Source organism: Psammomys obesus, unplaced genomic scaffold (genome assembly GCF_907164565.1).
Source record: "Psammomys obesus unplaced genomic scaffold, mPsaObe1.curated_primary_1811, whole genome shotgun sequence".
NCBI classification, from domain to species: Eukaryota; Metazoa; Chordata; class Mammalia; order Rodentia; family Muridae; genus Psammomys; species Psammomys obesus.
In genome coordinates, this window is record NW_026596069.1 from 12,281,196 (window position 1) to 12,298,543 (window position 17,348).

Below are 17,348 nucleotides of genomic sequence, written 5' to 3' on the forward strand. Positions count from 1 at the left end.
GACGCCCATGATATAATAAACACTGAATTCACAGGGGATGTGAGGGCAGACAGGTCTGAACCCACCTGGGGAGGGGGCGTTATATAACCCCTTACTACCTATATGTTTACAGTACATATACATTAGCTTTGAAATGGGCTCCATACAGCAAACAATGCTCAGGCGGTTAAATGACAGTTCGTGATGCTATAAACTGTATTTCAGCCATTAAAACTGCAGTCCTCAATGTGCACAGCAGCACACAAAACTGCTCATGATACACCGGGAAACAAACGGCAAAGGACTAGAATGCGCACAAGGTTAGACAGCGCTGAATGAGGACTGGAAGGAAAAGGCAGATGTAAAATGGAGGCTATGAAGTAGTAGGCACAGGGGATGGACAGCTCAAGATACGTAATGTACAGCAGGCATCCATGGCCTCAACTGTATGGCACAGGAGGTCATGCTGAGTAGACTTTCATGGCTACAGAATGCTGGTACACAGTAGGCGTCAAATAAAATTTGTTCTCCCATATTTTGCTCTTTGTACAGAGAACTCTGGTAATCAGGCAGAAATGACGATGAGCCCAGCATGGCTACTGGTTCTCAAGTCTGTTTCTCTACCAGGCATGCACTTTTATACCAAACAGGACCCCTTTGCTACCCGTTTCTTCCCAGACTTGGGTGGCCATCAGTCTGGAGTGAGCTTCCTGGGTTGGCACTATTCACAGTCTATATTCAAAATCCCAGATCTGTCTAAGCTTGCTTCTGGGATCGAAGAAGGAGCTTTGGTCAGTAAGGTTCTTGCTACAGAAATACAAAGATCTGAGTGGTCTCTCGAACCCACATAAAGCCACGGTGGCATTGTGGCAGTGCATGCTTATCATTTCAGTTCTTGGAGACGGATGGATCCCTGCGCACCGCCAGCCAGCTTAGCCTAAGCAGATAGACTAAGTGAGAGAATATCTCAAAAGCACAGAGAAACATCACACACACACACACACACACACACACACACACACACACACACGTTTATATAGCTTCTGTCTAAAATAGGAGCCACTGGTCGCATGTGGATCACAGTGAATTAATCATCATTTAATAGAGTCTAAAAATTTCACAGCTAAACCCCCCAGATTCACGAGTTCCACAGCTGCCCTTGGCATCCTCGGTGGCCACACCTGGCTAGAGGCTACCAAACGAGACAACACAGACAGGACATGTTCCATCATGGCAAGCCAGCGCAGCAGCTCTGCTCTCTGAATTTCGAGGGGTATCAGCAGAGAAAACAAATGCCGTAGGGCTAGAGTTTCTCCTATCTTGTTTTTACTGGCTTTCAAACCAGACAGTAAAATCAGAAAGTGCAGTAAGCTAAAGGGATGCACTTTTTGGATGGGGCTTTTGACAGATGCAGCCACTGCAGGCATCAACTTGTGACTATCGGTGGTATTCCTTCTGCTACGGCAGCTCACTGGGGAGGAGAACCTGGCTAGAATCTGCCGATGGCACCGATTTTAGACTACTGCTTACCTAGATCCTGGTTCTGCATGCAAAAAATAAAAAATCTATGAAGGCATCTGTGCCACTGAAGTTGGCTGAGCAGTTGACAAGTTTATTTCCACATGCAGCGCAGCAGCAGGTGCCTTTAGGGCCCTAAGTGCTCAGCGCAAGCAGACTTAGGAATGGAGGAGACAGCACCGAACAGCCCAGTAAACTATTAAGAAATTTGTTACTGTTTCCTTTTGCAGTTCTGGGAGCTAAAGTCCTGGCCTTGCTCTTGCTGGGCAAGCACTCTACCACTGAGCCGTATCACCAGCCCTTATAATTTTTTTGTGTGTTTCTGTGTGTGCACATATCGTGTGTGTGTGTGTGTGTGTGTGTGTGTGATGTGTGTGTAGGTACCTGAGAAAGCCAGAAAAGGACCTCAGATCTCCTCACAACAGGAAGTTGCCAGTTACGTTGGTGCTGGCAACCAAACTTGGGTCCTCTGCTAGAGCAGCAAGGACTCTTAAACCCTGAACCATTTCTCCAGGCTCAGCCTTTCGATTTGATGAAATGGGGTTGTACTATGTAGCTAAGTCTGGCTTCCTAGTCCTGATCTCCCTGCCTTACCTTCTGAGTGCCAGGGTTACAAACATTCATTAGCACAACTGGCTTCACACATGCGCGAGGATAGTTTTCAGCATCTTCTGTAGTCATCACGGGACTCTGGTGAATTAGTTCCAGCCCCTCATTATTAATCTCATTACAAGCCAAATAACTGGCAACTCCTAACCTGTTAGTTTGCTCTTAACAATGTCTTAAAGAAAAAAAAAAAGTCTGAGGTTGCTAACAATCACATCTGTGAGCAGAGTCCACGTTTCCTCATAGAGGAGCATCTGAAGCTGGCATCTGCCAGGTCTGTGTATCTCAAGGGGACTGCTGAGCCCAGCTGAGACACCACCTACCCAGTCCAGCAGTACCACTGAGGCTTCAGACTCTAGTTCCTCACGGTGCACTGTTTCCCTCGTCAGGGCCCTGTCCCTCATCAGCCAGACATTTCAGTACTTCTGAATTCCCTGTTGTCCCTGTATCCACCTTCTCCCAGTGTCCATCAGTTTCTCCTCCTCAGATGGCTTTCCTCTGACTTCATACAAGCTACTCAAGGCACGGGACCAGGCCCAAGTTTCCAGCCGCCCTGATCAACAACTGCAGCACTAGACAGCCATCTCACTGTTTCTTGTTCATTGTAACAAGGACATGTGCCCTCTTGCTCTGGGAGACCAGATCTGTACCTTTTGAAATGCTGCTTCTCTGACTTTCTGTGAGCACTTGAATACCTTGACTTGCTCCATCTTACATACTCCTCTCTACAGCGCCCCTCCTTGCCCTCATCTTTATAATCAAAGATCTTAAGAGATATCTTAACCTACTCTCTGTCTCAGCATGTGGGTTGCAGCCCCTTTGAAGGTCAAATGACCCTTTCAAGGCTTTGCCTAAGACCATCGGAAAACACAGATATATACATTAAAACTCATAACAGTAGTAAAATTACAGTATGAAGTAGCAATAAAAATAATTTTATGGTTGGGGAATACCACAAAATGAGAAATTATATTAAAGGGTAGCACCATTAAAAAGGTTGAGAACCACTGTTCTTTTTTTTTTTTTTAATGAAAAAATTTTTCATATAATATATTTTGCTTAGGGCTCCCCCCTCCCCAACTCATCCCTGATCCTTCCCACCTCCCCAGCCAACCTACTCAACACCATTTCTTGCTCTCTTTAGAAAGAAACAAACAGGCAAACAATCAAACAGACAAAAACCAAAGCAAACCAAGATTGAAAAAGAAAGGAAAAAGACAAACACGCACACACACCCACACACCAGGGAAACACAAGATTGGAAAGTATGATGCACAGGCAAAAGACCATTAGACAAAATAATGCCCAAGCAGAGAAATATGAGACAAAAAGTCTACAAAAATATCATTGAGTTAATTTTGCGCTGGTCATGCTGGGCATGGAGCCTACCTTTAAATGTGGTTAAGACCTCAATAATGAGATTCTATTGGAGCAAAATATTTTTTTCCTTTGCAAGTGGCTGTCAGTTGAGATAGCCTCTTGGTTAGGGGTGGGAGCCTGCATGCAGTTCCCCATCTCAGTGCTGGGACCCCATCTGGCTTGAACTTGTGCATGTCCTGCGTGTCAGTCTGTGAGTCCATCTGTGCATCAGTCCTCCTGTATCCTGCTGTGTCTAGGAGACACTTTCCTTGGTGTCATCCATCTCCTCTGGCTCTTAAAATCTTTCTGCTTCCTCTTTCGCATAATTCCCCGAGTCCTGTACCCTCTGTAGCCTGCTTTCTTCTCCCCTCCTCAACTTCCTGGCATCTGGCTTCCACTCTGAACATGGGAAATATCACTTAGCAAGACCTCTTTGTCGCTAAACCAAAAAGCATGTTTTATCATCTTCTTACTTAGCCTCAAAGCACCATTTGGGCTTACCTCCCCTTTGCTCATTGTTGCAAAGCTGGTTTTCCTTGGCTTTCATGATCCAAAGTTGGTTCTGGTCTTTCTGTTTATAGCTAATCTTTACTGGTCTCTCTTCCTGTCTTATTTTTGTCTTTCTCTAAAACTGTATCATCTATCTGTCTATCTGTCTATCTATCTATCTATCTATCTATCTATCTATCTATCTATCTATCATCATCATCTACCAATCATCTATCTCCCTATCTATCTATAATATCAATATATACATGTATATATATTATATATGTCACATAACTTTTCGCCATATTAACCACTTCTTAAGTATATAGTTTGTAACATTAGGTAGATTCACATTGTGCAACTGTTGCCACCAAGCATCTTCTAAACTTTTTCCAATGCTGGGCCAGTGAGATGGCTCAGCAGGTAAACACACTTACAACCAAGCCTGAAGTCCTGAGTTTGGTCCCTGGAACTTAGATGGTAAAAGAGATCCAATACCCACAGTTTTTCTCTGACTTCCACATGGGTGCCGTGGTATGGCTTACCCCACTGAAGCACATAAGTGAAATCTTTTAAAAATCAAACTATATCCATTTGTTGACTATGTGAATGAACCCTTGACTCCTGCTTTTCACACCCATTTCCCTCGCTCCAGGCAGCCACCATTGCCAGAGGCTCACTAACTTTCACCTGGATTTCTATGTCTATTTTTGTGTTACTTTGTGATCCAGTTTGCTACGGAGCTGCCAGAGGGGCAGATCAGAGATAGACCTGCCTTCACCTTTCTATCCCGGCTCTGTCCTCTCAGCTCTGCCCCTGCTCTCTCTTCACTGCAGCCACACGCTTCATGGCTCCTTTATTTTCCTTACCGATCTTCTGAAGTTGCTGCTTTTTCTACCAACATTCCCTTTCTCTAAATGTCCCCACATACCTGGATACCTCCTCCTTTCCCTTTGGACTGAAATTGGATGTCACTGCGCTTGGAAGCCTTGTCTAGCCTTTTCAGAAGAGCTTGAGCATAGTTGCTTCTGCTAAGGGTACCCACAGTGTCCTACACTTCTACCCCAATACTCGGCAGCAGGTTATGGGACCACCTGCTCATGATCACCTCCTCTCCTGATAAACCCCAATGTGTCATTTGGTCCCTATACAGTGATTGAGAGATAGTGAAAGGTCTATTAATATTTAATCTATATTTTTTTAAATAAATAGCTGGTAGATTTTTAAATATTCCCAAATAAATGGGAAAACATATAAGATTCTGAAGAACATTCATGCGCACCAGCTGTACTGAGAAATTGTTATCATTATCTACATTGTCTTTATTTTTTTTTATACTTACTTAATTTTATTTTATATGCATTGGTGTGAGGGTATCAGATCTCTTGGAACTGGAGTTACAGCCAGTTGTGAGCTGCCATGTGGGTGCTGGGAATTGAACCCATGTCCTTTGGGAGAGCAGACAGTACTCTTAACCACTGAGCCATCTCTCCAGCCCCACGTTGTCTTTATTTAGTCATCCACCCTTCTAAATTACTTGACAAACCATTTCAAAGTAAATCACATGAGGACGAATGAATTCTTCAGGCCTGCCAACACGCTCACAGAACACGCGATCCAGACTACCAAAGAAGAGCAGAGCAAGGAATCATGGGCAGAAACTCCTCTCTACTTAAACAAAATTAACCAGGCCTGAAACAAGAACACAGAGCTCTGCTCCAGAGAGTTCTGTGGCTGCCCTCTCAGCCCACCATTCGTTTCTTGTGAGACTCACAAGTTAAGCTCACTAACCAACAAACGGGACCCTCTGAAGCTGTAGCAGATGTAGAAGGGAAGAGGAGAGAAAAGATTTCTGCAGTGTCCATGACATATCCAGGACATTTTACTTCTAATTAAACCTCTCAACAGTCAGGAGGTCTTTATTACGCCTTCGTGTTGAGGAGTGTGAGGCTTGGCAAGGCAGAACTATTTTCCTGAGTCCTAGGTATAAGTACTAGATATAAGAATGTGTCCTAACTGTCCATGGTTTCCCAAAACTCATCTGTTCATTTCTCTTTACATTTCTAAATAAAAGCTGGGCGGTGGTGGCACATGCCTTAAATCCCAGCAGGTTGGCTTGGGGTGGGGGGGGAGAGAGAGAGAGAGAGAGAAAGAAAGAGAGAGAAAGAAATAGTTCCAGGATAGCCGGGGCTACAGAGAAACCCTGTCTCAAAAACCATACATTTTTTTTTAATAAAGTAATTTGCTATTGTATGAGATGGGTAAAGCATGTATTGATTGCTTAGGTTTATTCTCTTTGTAGTTCTTATTAGCTAATAATGGTACAGATGAGAAAAAAAAAGTTATAGCAGTGAGCACAGAATAATGGGAATCAGAACCAGCAGGAGCCAACCATCAGACTCTAGGCAAATCACCCAGCTCTCCTCAGTCAAGAATATCCATCTCAAAAATGAGCAAGTTAGACTGCCATTGAGAATTCTTTCTGCTGTATAAAACACAAAATACAGGAAACACTGCAGTTCTTAGGCAGTCATCAGCCCATTAGGGCCATGATCATAGATCTTGCTGATCTTATGTCTTCTATTCTTAATAAGCATTTCACTGCTCATGTCAGTGACTCCAAAGGAGTGACAGAAAGCCCTTATCTGAAAGAATGTCCCCTTACTTAGTCCCACCCACTTTCTGCAATACAAGCTGGCCTACTTCTTATGCTTATAGGTTCATGTTTTCTCTCTTCCCTCCCTTCTCCCTCCTCCTCTCTCTCCGTCCCCCTCCCTCTCTCTTTCTCTCTCTCTGGTGTGTGTGTATGTTGGGGGGGGGGTAGAGAACAACCTTGGATGTCATTCCTTGGATATTATCCACCATCTTATTTTTTTTTGGAAATGGAGTTTCTTTCTTTTTTGTTTGTTGTTTGTTTCAAAGCAGGGTTTCTCTGTGTAGCCTTGGCTGTCCTGGCCTCTTTGTAGACCAGGCTGGCCTCGAACTCACAGTGATCTGCAAGCCTCTGCCTCCCCAAGTGCTGAGATTAAAGGCAATGCAACCACACCTGGCTGGAAATGGGCTTTCTTACTGACCTGGAACAACACACCTATTGGGTAGGCTGACTGACCAGTAAGCCCTAAGAATCCACCTTCTTCAGCTCTCCAGCAGAGGTTTTAAGTGTGCACTACCATGCCCATCTTTCTGTGTGGGCTCTGGGTAAGATTAAGCTCAGGTCCTCATGCATGCAAGGCAAAAGCGGTACTTGCTATGTCCCCAGCCCCAGGATTTTGTTTGTTTGTTTAAGAGTCTCAGCTCTGTTAGACAGCATGTGCTAAAGTTCTGCTGTTCACCTTAATCCCCGGCTGTTACTACAGAACTTGGAAAACAGCTGGTATTAGCAGAGGTTTATGGAATGAACAGGAAGCATCATCATCCCTGCATATCCAAAATCAACCAGTTTTCAAGTTTCACTTCTGTTTACCCATATGGCCCCTAAAATATTCATAATACTTTAACTAGGTTTCCCCTTTAATGAGTCTCATTTCCTACATTTTATTATAATCATTCATTTATATATCTTTAGCTCTAATAAAGTCAAAATTTAAGATAGAAGTAAATTTTTGCTAATGATTGAAACTCTAAATATGTCATTCACTTTAGGCACAGGTTAAATGAGCAATAAGGACATTGTTCACTCATATGTAAATTTTATGTATATCAAGACATATTACTAATACATTATTTATTCTTTTTAATAAAATTTCCTTTTTAATTTTACATTTTTAAAATGTGGAAATAATAGCCTCAAATTCCGTATGCTTGAAAACTATTCTTTATGGTAAAAATGTGATAAACTAGATTCAAAATTATAGAAATGGTATGAGACTTGAGGATACCAATACTAGAATTCTGTCCCTGGGAAACTGATAAAGCTGAGGGAGAAGATTCAACCAAGGACATCAAGTTGTAGGGATAAACAAGGACTTTCTGACTGGGATTCTGGTTGTTTAGGAAATAAGGCTGAAAGCTGACAAATGGGACATTATGAAATTAGAAAGCTTCTCCTCAACACAGGAACCTTTAATGGAATGAAGAGACAACTTACAGAGTGGGAGAAAGCCTTTACCAGTTCCATGGACTTTTCATTTTCATTTGTGTGTGTGTGTGTAATGTGTAGCTATGTATGTATATGGTAGATGTGTTCCTGTATGTGTGTGGCTGGAGGCCACAGGTTAACAATAGGAAGTGTCTTCCTCTCTTGCTCTCCACCTTAGTGTTTGAGACAGTCTCTCAGTGAACCTGGAGCTCCTAACTGACTGGCTAGCCTGGTTGCCATGGAGCTTTGGGGATGCTCCTGTCTCTGCCTACTAGCGCCAGGATGTCAGGTGTGTATCATTGTGTCAGCTTTTGATGTGGACACTGGGGATTTGAACCCAGGTCCTCATAGTGTGCGGCAAGTATTTTGCCCACTGAGCCATCTTCCCAGAGCCCTGCCAGTTATAGATCTGACAGAAGATTAATATCTACAACACACAAAGAACTGAAAAACCAAACAAATAACACAACCAATAATGAGCTAATAACACAGGCCGTTGCCAAAGGATGCAATACAGACAGCCAATAAACATACGAAAACATCTTCAACTTCCTAGCCAGGAGAGAAATGCAAATGTAAGAACATCCACATTCCGTCTCACCCCGATGAGAATGCCGGTCACTAACAGCACAGCTTATGCTGGTGAGACTGTGGAACCCTTAGCCGCTGCTGGTGGATGGTCCAGTAGGGCAGCTACTAGAGAAGCCAGCTGGAGGCTTCTTGAGGATTCAAGCCCACAGATCACAGGGATACTTGCACTCTGGCGCTTACTGTAACAGTATCCACAGTGGCTAGACTAAGGAACCAAACCAGTTGTTCACCAGCAGCAGAACTGATAAAGGAGATGCACTTTGTGTTCATGCTTGAGTTCCTTCAGCCATAAAGAAAGACAAACCTTGCAGTTTGCAGGAAATGGATTCGGGGAGGCAGGAGGGAATAATCGTATTAAGCAAGTTAAGTCCACTTTACAAACACAAGTGCCATGTTTTTCTATGATTGGTGCTTCCTAGATTTTACACAGACACATTACATCATTTACTGTATGTATGGCATGAAAGAAGAAATGTAACTAAGGGAACAAGAAATAGCACCAGGAGGGGCGGGGGATGATGTCGGGCAGTAGGAGAGTGTGCATGTGTGTGCAGGTATGCCTGCATGTAGGGGTCATAGGTCAGCCTAGGGTATTGATCCTCCAAAGCTATCATCTTCTGTCCACCTTTGAGACAGGGTCTCTCACTGGCCCAGAGCTTGCCAGGTAGACAAGGATGACTGGTTAATGAGTCCTTGGGACCCATCTGTCCTGCCACCTCAGCACTGTGATGACAAGTGTGGCCCCGCTACACTTGACTTTTGTTTTTCAAAGATTGATGAATTTTTCTTTTAATTTAGAAAACATTTATTTTATTTTGTGAATGAGTATTTTGCCTGCATGTATGCTTGTGTACCACGTGTGTGTGGCATCTGTGGTCAAAGGAGACACTGGATCCCTTGGAACTAGAGTTAGGGGTGCTGTGAGCCACCATGTGGATGCTGGGAACAAACCTGGTTTCCCGCAAGAGCAAGTGCCCTCAAGTGTTGAGTCGTCACTGCAGTCCATGTCTGGATTTTTAGCTTGGGTACTAGGGCTCCTGCTTGCAAGGCAGGGACTTTCCTGAACGAGCTATCTCCACATTCCACTTGGATGAAAATGAAGTAAGTAAATTAAAATATATATATATATTTGTTCTATAGCTCCAGATAGAAGATATATAAAGAGATACAATCTATTTAGCTAATGGCTCACCTTTTTCTCTTATGTCTTCAACCATTCGGGTTAGGAATATAGGGTGGTGACATGATTTGCCATCAATAGAGAGACATTTGTTTTTTTGAAGGCAAATAGGGGTGCTAGCTGGTCCATACTGGTAGGTATTCAGGATTACCCCAGACAGACCAGGCCAACACGCTTCCACCAGAGGTGCCCATAACACAAGATTCATTTCCACAGGACTCCCTACCTTTCCAGGGATGGCTTCCTACTGGTCCAGGGGAAGTTCAGGAGGCTTCTCTTCTTGGTCCTTCCTCGTTTAATTGATCTTAGCTGCTGTTCTACCCTTTGACCCTCTCCTGCTCTAAAGCTTGCGCTGGGTCCCAAGATAACACTCAGGGTCCAGAGGTCTACATGACTAGAGTGAAAAAGAAGGCTTTGCTCCTTACCCCTGATAACAACAACCATCCCGAGCCAACATGAATGACAATTCTGTACATGTAAAGTTCTCTCGCTTTCAAAGCAACTAACTACAGGAGAGGAGATTCAAGATTCTTTTCTCTTAACAATATCAATCACCCTTAGCATTTCTCACAGTGAGTGGTGAAAGTGAGCGTACCACAGATTTAAGATCTGAATGTGTGTCAGGGTCTGAAGAATTACCCCCAGATTTGAGCCTTTAGCACATGCCAATACCTTTTAGAGAACCATTTTAAGACGAGGTTTCTAATTTTAGCATTCCAGAAGTTAAGACAAAAGAAGAAAACAATACATACAACCATCTCACATCTTTCTATACATTTTTTTGAATATCATGGAGGAAAAGAGACCACTTCTGATGAAATCCAGGACCTGATGCTCTCTGAGACCACTCCCCACATGAACAATTACAGCACATAGCTTTGAAATCTCTCCGAATGGCTTTCCAAATATTGCCATCTGGTGGAATTTTAGTTAATTGTTCCTTTGCTTTAGGGAGCCCCTGGAGGTGAACTCTGAAGGCATGCTCAGGCAGAGATTTAGGGTACCAGTGGGAAACAGCTGAAGGTCAAAATGATCCTGTCTCAAACAAACCAGAAACTGAAAACAAAAAGGGGCTTGCCCAGGCTTTGCCATTGTCATGGTATGTGCATTCATTCCACGATCATTCCCATCTCCCTCTCCCTTTCTCTTTTGCCCTCTTCCTCCTTTCTCCCTTCCCTCCCTTCCTCTCTACCCAACATGTACCACCTTTCCTTCCCCTGCTTTCCTCCTTCCTCCCCAAGTTTCACCTTATATTCGTAACAAGAATAAATAAAACTTGGTTTAAAAATAACTAGAAACACCACAGGATTATTTTGACCGTGTCTTGATATTTCTTTCTTCAGTGACCACTAATAAGATCTCCCCAACTGAACATTAATTGGCTTGAGCACATTTCAGAGGAGTCTGTTAGCAGCCATTCACTTGGGAAGAAGGGTGTCTTTTGAAGACCGGTGCCTCTGAGAAGCACATTTATGCAAACACTGGCTTTAGCCATGTGGTGGCATTTCTAAAACAAGTTGGTCATTTAGGCAGTAGCACCAATTGCTTCAATTTAATTCACAAAAAAGCAATCTACAGGACAGATCATAGTAACACCTTACTTTGAACATCCAGGCTCTCTCCCTGGCTGTTGAGATGAATGGTTCCTCTGGGAAATGGGACTCTGGAAGAGGAAAAAAAAAAAGAAGGAAAAAAATGTCATAAAAACATTGCAGAGCAGTGGAAAAAGAATTAAAAAAATACTCCTCACATATCCAAAACCAACTGATTTTACTTTGAAAAATTGAAATTTTAGTATAACAGCAGATCTACAAAAGAATTATTTTTATCTTGAAATCTACCTAACATGGTGCTCTGTGATAAAGTCCTGTGCTGTCAAGTAACCCAGAATCAGGGTGTCCACTGGGACCTCACGTGACAAGATCAGTTAGAGTTCAGACTTACTCAAACTCGGGCTAATTTGCAGTTTTAAAAAAATGTATTAAATTTTTTAAAATCTAGTATCAGTGTGGGCTTAGTTTAGCTGAAAATTTCTCTGGCTAATTTGAACAGTGTAAGCGTTATGAGCAACACCTAGTCAAACCTGAAAAGATACACACAACCAACAGAAACTTATTTGCTTTCTTTGAGTCCACCATGCCCTCCAAAACACTAGGGCTGAACCATACAGTCAGTGAGGAATAGATCCAACTCTGGAGCTGAGAGGTCTGGAAAGTCCTGGCTCTGAGGCCCACCCTGGGGACATCTGAGGCTCTTGAGGAGGTTGCTGATGGTCTTACCAGATATTGCTAAAAGTGACCTGCCGTGTCTGTGAGCACACTCTTATCATCTCCGGCAGCAAGTGGGAGATGGCCCCTCCCACCTGGATTTTCACGCTGAACATTCATCTGTCATGTTTTCTGTCTGTGACCAACTCAGAAATGCTATTGATTCGTATCTAGAACCAACCACACACAAGAATAACATATCTGCAGCAAATCTAACATGATTAAATTCATCCTGGACAAAGTTCTAAAGGTACTATTGTTGATTTCCAAAGGGGGATTAGGGAGTAATTTTATAGTTTTATATACAAGTAGTGAAAAAAGAAAAGAGTAAAATGATAAATGAATAAAAGTGCAGGTGACAGTTGCTGAATTTTTGTTTTTGCTTTGTTTACTCTGGTTGTCCTGAAACTCACTCTGTAGACTAAGCTGGGTTTTAAGAATTGAATTTAGATAAACTCACTATAGAAAAAAAAAATATACATATATATATAATTTTACATAGAACAGGTAGAGTGAATATCCTTATATGGTTTATAACAAAATTTACTTTTGTGGGAGGTATTTCATATATCTCTATAAATTAATACTAGTTTAATAACCTAAAACTCAGATAAAAAAAAAAAACCCAATTCTCAGGGCTGGAGAGATGGCTCAGTGGTTAAGAGCACTGTCTGCTCTTCCAGAGGTCCTGAGTTCAATTCCCAGCAATCACATGGTGGCTCACAACCATCTATGAGATCTGGTGCTCTCTTCTGGTGTGCAGGTGTATATACAGAAAGAACACTCATACAATAAATAAAAAAATCTTAAAAAAAAAAAACAACCCAGTTGTCATCAACTTTGACTTCCATTCTAAAGTCTTCTAAATTTTTAGAAATCTTAACTGAATCCCAGTAAAATTTTCATTTGCCTCTTCTTATTAAAATAGTTCCATAGAGGATCTCACGGTTCTTCAAGCTCTGTCACAGCTGCTGTGAAATTAGTGACTAGCTGTTTTGAGTAAACAGAGAAAGGTCATCTGTATGGGTGAGACAGAATCTTCTAAGGGCTAATTATCTGGTTTGTAGATAAACTTGTGCTCTTGCCTCTGAGCTTGGTATCCAACCTCTTGTTTGGTAACATAGCTTGAAGAACCGTGAGATCCTCTGTGGAACCCTTGATGTGCTAGACAGCTCACAGATTTTACATAATTTAATTTTATTAGATAAAACCATCTTATAAATACAACTGAGGCTCAGGGCTATCAGTCAGATATGGCCCTAGCAGGGGCTGTCCTTCACAGACCTTACCATCCACTCTCTCTTTCCTCATACCTTGACTCTTAAAAACCAGTCCTTTGATACATCTTAGAAACTGGTGGGGAAAAAGGCGTAGGCAAAGAAAAAGAAAATCTTTGGGATCCAGAGACTAGCAAATATTCTTAGTCTTGACATCAAAATTGTTTGTTAAAAGAAAATGCATAAGTTGCTCATCATCATCATCAACTTTTGCCCACGTGAAGCAGACATAAATGCAAGTTCTGAAGTATAATATTTTGTCTCTGTCTGAGAAAGAACTACTACATGGGATAGCAAAACTCAACAGCAAGAAAAAATCAACTGGAAATGGGCAAAGGATATGAACAAACATTTAACAGAAGGAGGGCAGAGAGAGAAATGAGCACAAGAGATGATGCGCCATGCCACCAGGTACCAAGTAGTTGCAGGTTAACTGATAAGACATTAGGATGGGGTAATTAGGCTGGCTGAAATGAAAGCTGGCAACAATACAAAATGAGGGCAAGTAGTCAAACTAGACTGTTTGGATGCTGTTAGTGAGACTGAGCAATTTGACAAAAGCAATGTGGATAAAGCTTCCAAGAATTTTCTTGATGAAATATTTTCAAGTTTTTCCTAATGTATTCCCATTTTCCTCCTACATTTACTTCTCCAAGTTTTTTTTATTATGCGTATGAGTGTTTTGCCTGTGCATATATGTCTGTGCAATTTATGAGTGTCTTGTTCCCATGAAGGTCAGGAAAGGGTCTCAGAGCTCCTAAAACTAGAGCAGAGAGCAGCGAGCCACTGTGAGGATTCTGGGAACCTGACCTTAGGTCCTCTGCAAGAGCAACAAGTGCTCTTAACCTCTGAGCCATCTTTCTAGCCCCCTGCCTGCCCAACTCCTCATCAAAATTCAAAGCATTGACACAAATGTGTACAGTAAAAACCTAAAGTGAGTTCTAAACACTGGTTTGATACTTCATGCACTTTAAGGAATCTATATTCCCTGAAGTACACACAGAGCAGGAATTCCTCTGAATTCCACAGCTATCCACATAAGAATAGAATTTTATTGTTTGCTGGATTCTGTGGACAAGGCATGTTGTCTCTTTCTAAACTGGACTACAATACACTCCTCATTTTATCATATCACACAGACTTGCAGTCTTCTGTTATTTTAAGCACTGGGTAACTCTTCTTCAGAAACAAGCAGCAAGAAGCCAGTTCTGTTCTCTATGACATTTTTAAATTGAAACAAACATACAAACAAACAAACAAACAAACAGACAAAACCGAATACATTTGTTAGGATACAAATCATGACAGGATTGAACAAAGTACATTTTCTGTTTTTATAGAAGTCTACCCTCTAGAAATTTCCCATCCCCCCCTTTTGTTTTGTTTTCATCGCACTCAGAATTCCAGCATCTCATGTCCAAAGTATGCCAGAAAAGTATCTGTTTCACCTAGGAAGACTTCTCCACCCCTGAGCCCAACTGACCACTGTCTTTATGCTTGGCCATAAAAGCACAGGAACAGAAGAAATTGATCAGAATGGAAACATGGGTGTAAAAGTATTTCCAGTCATGCATGCCATCAGATAATTTATCATTCTTTCATTGCTTTGCAGCTAGGGCCATATAGCTTCTGATCTACACAAGCTCAAACAATTCTGTTCTCAGAGACAGCATCAGGCCTCCCTGGCTGCTCCCAGCCTTTTCAAGAAGGTGGCATAGCTGGGCCCTGAGCCTGGGCTTCCTCTCAGGTCTTCAGAATGAGTTGTGTCCAGAATCCCACACTTCCTACTGCACTCTGAGATACTGAGCAGCTCCAGCTGCAGATCAGATTCTATCCGGTGGGAGGTCCAGAGCTCTCTAGGAACAGGGCATCGCATAAACATTGACAGAGAGGCACATGCTATTAATCCTGAGACTGATCTCGCTTGATACCAACTTCCAGCAAGCACCACATCAATTAGCGGTCTTAAGCAGGGATTGTGGCCTCTCCAGGGGCAGCCTAGAGCCTCCCAGGGCCTCACTGCCGGGAAACACAGGGCTCAGCACGCACCAGAGAAACCAAAAACCAATGGAGGAGGGTATGTGTGCTGGCAGAGGAGGTCAGGTTACGCTGGGTCTTGGATGTTAAGTCTGGTATGAGTCATTCTCCTTAAGAAAGACAAATTACCAAATGATCCATGCTGTATATTTAAGGACTTTAAAAAAAATTGCTCTATGATAAAGGGATTTGGGTGGTACACTCTGAGGGTGGTAATGGTGGCATAAGCTTCTCAGGGATTACATGATTTGGTTTCCATACACTGAAAAGACAATCCCAGATGATAGCTACAATTTTTGCTTCTTGTCCTTCAAGCATAACTGTCTCATCTTGGAATCCTCACTTATCCATCTGTTGTTTCCCATGTAGACCAGAACAAAAATAATTTTTAAGATTGCCCTTTCTATTTTAAATTTTTTTTAAAAGAGTGGTACTGTGAAAATAAATTATTTCAAAAGGACAAGGCAAGTTACATCCATAAGAAATGCTGCCTTCACTGTAACCTTACAAAATGCTCTTTATAATTGCTCCGCTGAAGCCGACCCTTTGTCCATTTTTAATCCTATGTCATTGGAAACACACTAAGTAGAGAATAGCCTTTCCCTCTCCGAGTGACTGCTACCAAAATGTAGCAAAGCAGGGAAGTTGCCTCCAGAGTTTTGGTTTCTTGTTTTATATCAGAGCTTACGATACAAACAGTGTTTGGGACACAGTGGAATCTCAAGACATGTTTTCCCTGTGTTTCATCTTTTAGTCTGTTATTCTCTAGTCCACTAAGGAAGCAGCATATTCAAAGTGTTACAAGGGTAACACAGCAAGGCTTTGACAGGAGAACAGAGCTATTAGGACACTGATATGGGGGCAGCCATGATCTCCCTTAAAACATAGATGACCTTTTCATTGTGCTTTGTGTTTTTTCAAAAACTGTCATCTTTTTTTCCCCCTCAATACTTTCAACAGAGTGTGTGAAACGTGTTGGTGATTGAGTGGAGCTGTGGAAATGTTGGCATGGCCTCTGGACACAAGTTTTCCTGTCCCAGCTCACGTGAAGAGTCCAGGACTGCTCTGGGTGCCTCTCTTGTGAACTTTCCCTTGCAGAGGAATCCACATTTGGGAATTGTATCAATGACTCAGTTCCTTGACTGGGAGATGCCTAGCGAACTCCATCTGACTGGGAAGTTCAAGGGCGTAGCAGAAGGTGAAGCTCCAATCTCACTGTCAGGGAGAAGGCGCTCAAAGGAGGAAGTCTAACCAAAATGCCCAGTGTGAAAATATTTGCATGTGTGGGTACACACACATGTAGGTGCTGTATATGTGATCACATGTTTGTGGAACCTAGAGGTCAGCCTGAGGTGTTGTCATGCCTCAGGACCCTCCCTCTTATTTCTTTGACATGGGGTCTCCCTGTAGCCTGGAATTTGCTGAGTAGGCTAAGCCAGTCTACCAGTGAGGCCCGGGAATTCTCTTGTCTGTGCCTCCCAATACTGGGATTAAAAGCTTGCACACCACTGTTCTTGGGTTTCTTACTTAGTTTCTGGGGCTTGAACCCAGGCCCCCATGCTTGTCCAGCAAACAATCGAGGGTCTCACCGGCCCCTCTGGAAGTTTTTAAGGAGCTTCCATCATATTTTTTTTGCATTTTTTCATGCTTTATGTGGATGAGTGCTTTGTCTGCATGTATATATGCATACTGTGTGCACAGCTGTGCCTGCAGAGGTCAGAAGCAAGTGTTGCATCATCTGGAGCTGGAGTTATGGCTGTTGTGAGCCACCAAATGGGTGCTGGAAACTGGGCATGGGTCCTCTGCAAGGACATGGAGTAACTATTGAACCTCCACCCTAGGCCCTCACTGTTTTTCTTTCTTTCTTCCTTTCTTTCTTCCTTTCTTCCTTTCTTTCTTCCTTTCTTCCTTTCTTCCTTTCTTTCTTCCTTTCTTCCTTTCTTCCTTTCTTCCTTTCTTTCTTTCTT

At 42.5% G+C, this 17,348-nt stretch overlaps 1 protein-coding gene across 3 annotated transcripts in view; it reads right to left on the bottom strand.

The window, feature by feature from the left end:
* Mapre2 (microtubule associated protein RP/EB family member 2) overlaps nucleotides 1-17,348 on the bottom strand; it is a 143,255-nt gene that overhangs the window by 106,709 nt on the left and 19,198 nt on the right. For all 3 annotated transcript variants that reach the window (XM_055625440.1, XM_055625438.1, XM_055625439.1), the window contains exon 2: nucleotides 11,402-11,463. Coding sequence is in view for 1 of the 3 variants with exons in the window: in XM_055625438.1 (XP_055481413.1) it covers nucleotides 11,402-11,463 (62 nt within the window). In the remaining 2 variants the exon portion in view is untranslated. The remainder of the gene's footprint in view (nucleotides 1-11,401; nucleotides 11,464-17,348) is intronic.